This window comes from Mustela nivalis, assembly GCF_964662115.1.
Source record: "Mustela nivalis genome assembly, chromosome: 9".
NCBI lineage: Eukaryota > Metazoa > Chordata > Mammalia > Carnivora > Mustelidae > Mustela > Mustela nivalis.
Genome location: NC_139028.1, coordinates 100,621,841 through 100,631,575, shown reverse-complemented (window position 1 = coordinate 100,631,575; position 9,735 = coordinate 100,621,841). Strand labels below are relative to the sequence as shown.

Below are 9,735 nucleotides of genomic sequence, written 5' to 3'. Positions count from 1 at the left end.
AGCCACAAGGCCAGCCACGATTCAAGGAAGAGCTGACTACACAGTCACATTGCTAAGGGCATCAACACGAGGAGGGGAAGAGAACCACCATTTCTGCCAACGCCCGACCAAACGACCAGGGACAGCTGGGATAGGAACCAGGTCTGCGGATGTCCAGGGCAGTGATCCCACCTCAGTAGCCCTCTCTGTCCTGCGACACCAGCAGCAAAGACTGTAGCTCTCCCGATGGCTTCGCCGCTCCCTTTTCCACCCTCAGTCAGAGGCAGGTTGGCACCTGTGAACTCAGCCTCAGGAGATGGAGACCAGAGTCCAAACACGGCCGGCCGCAAGCACGCCACACATGGAGTCATGGGGACCTCATGACTGCCCCCACTCGGTCCTCAGAGGAAGGAAACACACACACACGACACACCCAGACACCGCAACCCCGCCAACAGGGCTGCCCCAGACGTCCACTAAGTCAGTCATTAAACTATCCCGACAAGGTGGTCTTTATACCATCACAAGCTCCAGACAGTGTCCCTTGGCCACCTGGGAAAAGGTTTTCTGTCCATGTGGAATCCACGAGAGGCCGTGACATTCACATCCACGGTTTGATAGTTCCTGTGCCTCCTCTTGAACCCTGGGCTGGCCAGCCTCCTGGTGGAGTGGCAGCCCTCAGGGTACCCCTGGCAGTGAGGACAGCAGGTGACAACAGCCAGACTGGGGACAGGCTTCTTCCATCATCTCCCGTGCTTTGACTGGTGGGTAGGGACTGACTTGAGTGTTTGCCTCTGACACAGGGTACCTCTTCAGTTTAAGTTTGTGGGTCTTGCCTATGTACCCCCTCTAGCTTGCTGGCTCGGGGACCCCAGGGATTTCATTCACCTGGCTGAGCCCGGATTCCCTCCACAGAGCCTGGCATTCAGTGGGTGCCCAATAGTTACTGTGCAGATCAATGGATGAAATGTCAGATGTCATTGAGTCGAGCCTCTTCAAAAAGGGCCACCGCCTCGAGGGCTCCCTTTAGAACCAGCTGTCTTTATTTCCATTGGCCTCCCCGGTGGAGGAGGCACAGGACGCAGAGCCATGGCTTCCAACTTGGTATCCTTCCAACCTGGTATCCTTCCAATACCAGGATCTCCCCTGGGTGATTGTCAAGTACAGTCGTTCTGGTTGTTCACTGACAACTCCAGGGGAGCTGCTTCAGACCACAGCATGAACCACTCCTCCTCCTCGAGTGGGGCAGAGGGACAGCCTGCAGCACACCATGTAGCTTTTCCAAGCCTTGGTATCCACACCTGATGGGGGCCAGGGGGTAGCAATTGTGTCTTCTCTGCTCGGGGAGGGGGGGAAGGTTAAAAGTTAGCACTATGTACATGATGGCTGCTGAGAGGACGATGATGTTGCTGACTGGGAAGGGGACAGGGTCCAGAGAGAGGCACCGGCCTGCGCCTGCTGGGTTCCCACCCCCTCTCCTCCTCTGCCCTCCCACTGCCACTGTCTGCTCCCCAAGGCACGCCTCACCCTGCAGAGCTGACCTGCCTCCTGCTCCCAGCTCCTCCTCTGGCTGGGGTCTTGTTCACAGCTTCCATCTCACCCCAGCACCCCCTCCCTCCTCCTTGTGGGCTCCCTCAGGCTTGGAGCTGGGCCCCTCTGGGGAAGGGGCTCTCTCCTCCCATCCCAGCAAACGCAGGATGCTTCCTGGCCCCAAGGCCCAGAGTCCTCTGTAAACCAGCACCTGAAGGATTGACTAGTGGGAATAGAGGGTCGTTGTCCCCCTGGAAAGCCCAAGCTGGGCTCACCCAGGTATGTGACACAAGGGCAGAGGCTAAACCTCTTCATTTTGGTCAGCTGCCACCGGCACCCTCCAGCCCTGAGCCTCCTCCAAGAGGCTGCTGGGGCCTCTCTCAACCCCACCTTCCATCCTTCTCTCCCCTGCAGCCTCTCTGCATTTTCTGCTCTTTCTTCCGAGCTCCACACCCCCAGCATCCTGCAGGAAGCCCACTCCGTTCCCAGAGGACCTGCTTGAGGCATCTGAGGTGACATTGGAGGAGGAGGGAGGAATTTGCTTCTGGGACTGACATGGCTCCAGCCCTGAAGGCAGGTGTGTGTGTGTGGGGGGGTGGGTGGGAGAGGTGGGAAATGACTTCAGAGGGGGCAGCTGGGAGTGGGGGTGGGTACTTCCAGCTCAGATGGCCTCGAACGGCCCCTCCCACCTCCCACGCCCCACACCTTCCCCAGACGCAAGGAGGGCCCCCTCCCCCCCCCCCCCCCCCGCTGCCTTCCCTGCCCCGCCGTGGCGCTCTGGCTGGCTGCAGATTGCTTCCTGCCCCAGTCCCAGCCTCTTGGACCCATCCGCAGTTCCTGCCTTGGCGGCACCGATGTTCTTCACTGGCCTGTTCCTGTCCAGGGAGGGCCAGTGCCGAGGGATGCGGGGTTCCGCTGAAGCTCAGAGCCCTCACGGGAAGAGGCGTCCCCGGGGAAGCAGATCACGGTGTCTGTTACCTCATGTGACAACCACAGTAACACCGGGACTCTGGCATGACAGCCTCCAGGTCACGGATGAGTCCGAGAGGTTGCTTGCCCAGGAGCAGGAGCTGCCCAATTTGTTTCCGCGGGGAACGGGCTGCCTGGGGGTGGCGGGGGACGAGGGTGTGATTCCTGCGGGAGTGTGGCCAGAGGGGAAGGGGGCTGAATGTGAGAACTTCCGCACCCTTTCCTGTTTGTCCACTCGCTGTTCATTATGCTACTTCCTTCCACAGGACGACAGAGGCTCTGCATGGGCCCCAGGGGGTCCCTCAGCAGTAGTCAGCACTGACCAAGCTGGCGGCAGCGATGGTGGCTCCGTGTGTGAGCGGCCTGTGTGCACACGCTTAGGAGTGTAGGTGTACGAGATCCCTTATATTCACCAGAACACAGGTGCCATACAGCCCAGGATCTGTTTTTCTTCACTGCTGTGTTCTTGGGAGACTAGAACGGTACCTGGCACAGACGAGGTGCCCATTTAAGTGTTCATTGAATGAATGAATGAATGAACAAATGAATGAACGAACAAATAACTGAACGAATAAACGATCAGACAGTGAGCAAATGAAGCTAAGCCCACAGGTTCCAGAAACTCCGGAGAGCAGCCAGATACCTGACCAGAGGCAGTGTGGCAAGTTGGGGGAGGAAGTGGTGGCAGTCCTGGCTTGGGAGAGGCCCTGGGGGCTGGACTGTCACTAGGGACACTAGCCACCCTCAGCACCTGGCTCCTTGGCCCAGGAAACCCGCTGACGTGGAAGACCCCAGGGACGGGGCTGGAGGAGACTCTGCCAGGAAACAGGCAGGATGGGGGGTCTGCCAGGGCAGGTCTGGAACATTCTAGGCTGGCAGACATTTGACCTTTCCTGCCTGCCCAACGCTGGCCACAGCTTAGTCGGAGGAGATGTCTGGGTTCCCTCACAGCTAGGAATGGACTGAGCCCTCAGGGGGTGGCAGGGCCTGTGTGTTGTGTGTGTATGTGTGTGTGCACACACTGGGCTGATATCCGGCAGTACTTGCCTATATAGCCATAACAGTTACAAAAATACTGGAATATTTCTGTCTACCCTAGCCCACCCTCTAGTCTCCCCCACACCTCCTGCCTATCCACAAAGAAGGAACTTATTCCGGTTCCAGTCTGGCTCCCATGCCTATAGTCAGTGTCCGTGCCAGACCAAGCCCCTTCCTGGACGCTGCCATTAACTCCCCAAAGGACCCAGAGAGCAAGCAGTATCCTGTCCCCATGCTTCCTGCCTGGTCCCAGGGAGCCATGGGTTGGCTCTACCCAGGGGCACCCTTGCACCTTCCTACCCTCTGTCCCAGCAACCAGGTCATCATGGGGCCACGGTGGCCATCATCTGAGCCACACGTCCCTTGGCTAGGACATTCATGGCAGAGATGACAGCCTGGGGGTTCCCCCCCCCACCCCCACAGAAGGCCTCACAGCCCCTCAGCTGGTCCGGCAGCCCAAAGGAAGGCGGTGGAAATTGCCCCCCATCCCCACCCCGGGAGGTAGGAGTGAGGGTCCCAGCAGACTCAGTGCTCACGATGACCAGATGTCACTGAAGTCATGCTGTGGTCTGGGTCTGACAACACAGCCCAGCCTGGGGGTGGTCCCAGGAAGCCTGGGAGGCGGCGGAGGCAGGAGGAAGTCTAGAGTCAGATCCATGGAGTCCCAGGGCCGGCTCTAGTACTTTCCAGCTGCAAGGCACAGGGGAGAAGCCTCAGGAGGAAGCTGGCTGGGGTTTTAGCCCATCTTCTTAATAACTTCTGACATTTTCTCAGCCTTCTTTAATGTAGTTTGCAAACACAGATTTGAGCTCACCCCTGCTCTCTGTGGCCCAGGGTCACACGGGAAGACTGAGGAACAGCTAGATCCAACCCACGTCCCTGGACTCCCTCCTCTTCTGAAGAGCCAACCTGAGAAGCAACATGGACCCTCCCCAAGGGTCCTCGTTTATGCCAGGTACGAGGTGCGGGGCCACCACTAAGATGGCAGGACCCTCAACCAATGGCTGGGTAGAACCTTCTACCTTCTCTCCCGCCTGCCTACCCGGAGGGAGGCAACCCAAGGCCACAGAGGGGGATCTACCGCTGACACCCACAGCTGGTCCCATTTAATTTGGGGGCCAGCAGGTGGCCTGGGACAATGGTCCCCCTTGCCTCCTGCCTGCCGCCACACCCCCACTCCCATCCTTGAGACTCCCAGCCTCAGCCTCAAACCCCTGGGCATCTTGGCCAGCCGATTCCTGCTCTTTGGGTGGAGCTCTCAGCTTTCTGGACCATCCCAGCATCCCCTTCTTCCCCCCCACCCCGGCCTAGAGGGAGTAAGGAGGGGAGACACACATGGGGAAAGAAAACACAGTTTCTCTGTGTTCATGGTTGCTAGCCCCACCCTGGGTACTGTCCCCAACACCGGGGGCCTGCTGGAGACCAGTTTGGAACACGCAAGCCCCCTGGTGCCTGCTTCTCCCCAGGTCTCATGCCTGGAGCTCCCCACAGCAGGCATCACAGAGCGACAGGAAAACCCCACCATCTGGTAACCTACACTCTCCTGCCCCTACATGGCCCAAGCCCTTCTCAGGGAAACCCTCCCTGAGACCTGCTAATGGGGAATGGTCACATGGTCACCGAGGGACCTCTGAGCTGAACTGGACTGTGTTCCCACCCCACGAAGCTCCTCATCTAGCTGAAGCCCCAGAGTCTCCTTATCTGACTGGGGAGCCTGGCCTACAGCCAGGGACCAAGGCTTGTCCCTTAACCCAGCCTTTCTCCCTCTGGAAGGCCATCACTGGTGCAAGGGTGGCGTGTGGGTCCCTTCCCTGGGCAAGAGGAAGCAGACAGTAAATATGGGATAGCTCCCAACTCCCCAGGAAACAGGAGAATGTGGAGGAAATTACTTAACCATGTGTTCTTCATTGTCCTCATCTGTAAGTTGGGGATAATGAACATGGGCCTCCCAGGATTATAGGGAGTCAGTCAGTTGACAGTCAAGGGCACTGGAACTAAGCAAATGCTATTCAGGCCCCAATTACTATGTACAATTGTCATCCAATCACTTTTCAGGCATTCGCTGGGTCTTCCTGGTTCCTCATTGGCAGATGCACAGCTTCTGTCCTCGCTGCCCTTAACCAGCACAAGGTCAGGGACATGGAGTTTGTTTATGCTTTCTGCTCCAGTCATGAAGGGATATCAAAGTTTGTGTGTTTGAGGGTGGGCTTGAATTCTAGATTCCAGCCAGCCACAATCTTCCTAGTAGCTAAGCTATGGAAGCACTGGGAAATGAGAGCTATAGAACTGATAAAGTTTCCCTTTTTGCTTTGGTCTCCAGGAAGCTCAGAGAGAAAATTAGTTCGATTCAACTGAACAACTAGAGCTCAAAGACGGCAACTGCTTTCATGTCCCAGGCCAACTGGATTGATGGACAGTACTGAACTGGTAACGATCCCCAGGTTGCTTGGAGCATGGCCAGGGTGCCTCTGGGCTAAGGAAATGAGAACGGTGATCAACTAGTGATGTCTGCTGTGAGTACAGCAGTGAGAACACAGGATGTGCACAGCATGGATTCACCATCACCAGGTTGGCCAAGTCGGCTGGTCTCATTTCACCCACGTCTGCACTTCCTCATAAGCTCTTATTTTCCCTGTTATGGTTCATGTTTTATTACATGTACTTGCCTACAGAATGAGGCAGGTTATAAAGGAAATAAGCTGGGATGGCTTCCCTCCGAGCCCTCAGGCCTCTGTGCAGACTGAGTGCCCCGGAGAGAGCCTCTGATTGCAGCAGAGAACAGGCTCTGTGGAGCTTAAGAGTTCTTCAGCCCCCTGGGGCTGACCCCATGTCCTCCACAGGCCAGAGTGTCAGCCACAGAACGTCTCTTGCAAGAAATTAATTAGGTTCAGATCAACAGCTGCACTGTCCCTAAGATGCACGCCCCCCCTCACCTCCTCAGTGAAGACACGGCTGTCTGGTTTGCGTGCCCCTCCTCTGCCCTGCCCATCTCTCCTGGGAGCCTCTGTAGCTACAACTTATTGGGACAAGAGAATCTAAAAGCAACATGATTCAGGAGTCACTTGCGGGAGCTGCTGAAAATGCAGATTATTTGTCCCCAGCCCAGATCTGCTGTATCAGAATCCCCTGGGTGGGCCCGGAACCATTTCACCAGCGCTCCCATTGGAGTTAGAGACCCACAGGGCTGGGGCTGGTGAGGAGCCTGGAGAACCTGGGACTTTGGGCTCTGCCAGGCTCCAAGGCTAGGCAGCAGCGCCACCTGGTGGGCCCTGCGGAAACACCTCCCAACCAATGCCCCTTCCAGCCCTACTTGAGGGTAGACCGCCTCTTACCAGTTTGTTTTCAGGACTCCAAAAGCAGCATCTCCAGGCGGCAAGCTGGATCGTTACAAATCCTCTTTAATGTTACTTGTCAAATCTTGGACGTGTTTTATAGAACTGTGCACAGGGCCCCTTCCCACTGCCTTACAAGGCACAGTTTCACCCACCCATTCCCTGGGGGGCAAAGGACAGGCCCGCCTAGTTTCTCCGGGGAAAGCATCCTCCCCCCACCCCCCTTTCCCTGGACAACTCGGGATCCTGGCAAACGCAGGACCAGCTGTGTCATACCCCCGGGGTTCATACCCCAGATTCCCTAAGCAGCCCAGAGCCAGTCCAGATTCCCCGGCCCAGGGGGCCCCTTCTTCGGCCCAGCTCAGAGCCTCATCCTCGGTTGATCTGAGCTGGCCTGGGGACGGGCTGCTGCTCCTACGAATGTGAGGTAAAGCCCACCCTCTCCCACCACCTTCCATGAAAATGTGAAAACCAAAGATAGAAGAATTATAGTGGAAAAAAAAAAGTTTACCCACGCAGTGGGCAGCCCCGATGCCTTCTCCAAATCCCACCCCCATCCCCAATGTTGAATACACCTTTCCCCACCCCATGTACAAAGCTCCCAAGGTGGACAGAGACCCCGTGCCCCTGTGCAGGAACGCCGCGGGAGCGTTCTCTCTGGGAGCCTACGCAGATTCCGGCAGGCAAGAAGCAAAGCAGCCACGGAGCCGCTGGGGCTCGAGTCTGGAGGCAGAAAGGTAGGGAGACAGGTCCAGGCCCCAGAAAGCCTCCCCTCTCCGGCCAGCACAGGACGGGCACGGGGAGTGAGGTGGGCGGTGAGCCTAGAGCAGAGCCTGGAGACCCTGAGGAGCCTGGAGTCTGGGGGACTGGCAGGGAGAGGGGGGACAGCAGCCGCCTCAGTACTTGGGGACCTTGCTGTAGTCTTCAGAGTGGACGTGCCGGCACAAGCAGATGGACAGGAGCATCCCCAGGAGCTGTTGGGGCAGAGGGCAGGAGTCAGAGGGAGGACCCAGGGCAGCATCTCACTGTGCAGGTCGGCGAGGGTCCCGGGGCTTGAGCAGGATGGAGTAGACCCACAGCGAAAGCCTCAGGACCAGCCTGTGGCTCCTGCGGCAGAGGCGCCCAGGGAGGGGACAGTGATCAGGCCGGCCTGGCCTCCCTGAGGCCATCAGCGGGGATGGTAGGGCTGGGGGCGGAGCCGGGGTGCTGGAGGGGGAAGGGATTCAGACCTCGATGACAGCGACGCCCACACAGATGCCCAGGATGATGCCCACGTTCTCCTGCAGCCAGGCCTGCACCTTCTTCATGCAGCCCTACGAGGGGAAAACACGACCGCGTCACCCCACCACGCAGCCTCACCCCACCATGCACAATGGCCGGGAGGCCCCGCCCTGACCTGGCCCAGAGGGCCGGCAGAGCGGGGTCTGTGTGTTCCCTGACTGTGTAAATCAACGAATATGTTGCTGCAGGTACAAATGACAAGCAAACAGGTGAATCAAAGGCAGAAACAGCTAAGTGAAGGAAGGGTGGCCCGAGTACCCAGACCCCAGGGTGCCCCAAGTCCAGCGCGGGCCCCACAGCTGTCCACACACCTCATGGTACACGGGCCAGTACTCGGGGCTGTTCCCGCTCTCGGTCCTGTTGCTGTCGACAGCCTCACAGAAGCCCTTCCTCACCACGAAGCTGTCCTCCTCCTCCCTCCTGGCCTCGCAGGAGCAGGGGTAGGTGATGTTGGTGCGGTTCATGAGCTCCGCGTTTTCCGTCCAGTTGTAGAAGCTGACCCAGCCGCAGCACTTCACCTGCGGGGAGACCGGCTGCTCACGCCCACAGCTCTCAGGCAGGCGGCCCTCCAGGGGGAGGCGGCATCTCCAAGACAGAGGCTCAGATCGACCACTTTCAGCCACCACCACCCCCCCAGGCCCAGCAAACCACCAGGATCAGAGTTTAGGTTTCACTCTGGCTTCTGGGAGCCACAGGGAATTTAAAGGGGCTTTCAGGAAACAGACATCATAAACATTAAAACAGCAAGAGACAAAAAGTCAGGGGCAGTAGAAATACAAAGCAGCACAGGAGGGACGTTCAAGTTGAAAGACAGGACACAGATAAGTGGGACAGAGCAGGGCAAACAACACACAGTTAAGAGTGGGGGTTTCGGGGAGCTTGGCAGCCTCAGTCCGTAGAGCAGGCAACTCTTGATCTCTGGGTCTTGAGTTCAAACCCCACATTGTGTATGAAGCCTACTTGAAATAAATAATTTTTTAAAAAGAGCGTGGGGTCTGGAGTCCAGCGACTGGGTTCAAATCCCAGCTTTGCCATGTACCAGCAGCTTAACTTCGGTTAAAGTGCTTTCCTCAGTCTCCTCATCTGCGAAATGGGGTAACAAAGGTTCCTAAGTCAAAGGGCTGCTGGGAGGACTCCCCAGGACGAGGCAGGCCAAGTGTCCAGCTCTGATCTGGATGGCTCGGGAAACGCCAGCTCCACTTTTAGCTGCTGTGTACATGTTAGAATTGAGATCTGGCTGTGAGCTTCCTGGTTGTCAAGGTGAAAAAGGAGATATGGCCAATTCTGCGTTTTGGAAGAGAAAATGTTCTAGCTCCAGAGGGGAAGAAGGCCTTTTGAGACTCCCTGGGCCAGAAGGGCCTCCGTGGGGCTCGTGAAGGGACCCTGAGGGGCTGTGGGTCACATCTGGGCTTGAATTCCTGACAGGGCTGGGATGTGAGGAGCTAGGCCTGTGCTGAAAAGGCCCATGGGAAGGTAGAACCAAGTTGGGGAGGGCCTGTGCCAGCCATCAGCCCTGGCTTCCTCGTGGAAAAGGGTTAGCGAGAGCCACTCTGCCAGGGTCCTTGGGAGGATTAAGTGGACTTGCAGGGTAAGCTTCACGTCCCCC

The 9,735-nt window shown here is 57.5% G+C and overlaps 1 protein-coding gene and 1 long non-coding RNA gene across 3 annotated transcripts in view; both read right to left on the bottom strand.

The window, feature by feature from the left end:
- Positions 1 to 949: 949 nt before the first annotated feature.
- LOC309841164 lies at positions 950 to 6,439 on the bottom strand. Its single transcript, XR_014298988.1, has 3 exons — positions 4,331 to 6,439; positions 4,053 to 4,206; positions 950 to 2,964 (listed from the first exon to the last, which is right to left on the bottom strand). It is a non-coding gene; the product is annotated as an uncharacterized lncRNA (long non-coding RNA).
- Positions 6,440 to 6,894: 455 nt separating this feature from the next.
- The window catches only part of CD82 (CD82 molecule), a 49,847-nt gene continuing 47,006 nt past the window's right edge, over positions 6,895 to 9,735 (bottom strand). For both annotated transcript variants that reach the window (XM_082684048.1, XM_082684049.1), the window contains exons 7-9: positions 8,441 to 8,647; positions 8,078 to 8,161; positions 6,895 to 7,822 (exon numbers count right to left, since the gene is read on the bottom strand). In XM_082684048.1, coding sequence (XP_082540174.1) covers positions 7,745 to 7,822; positions 8,078 to 8,161; positions 8,441 to 8,647 — 369 coding nt within the window. In that variant the 3' untranslated portion in view covers positions 6,895 to 7,744. The remainder of the gene's footprint in view (positions 7,823 to 8,077; positions 8,162 to 8,440; positions 8,648 to 9,735) is intronic.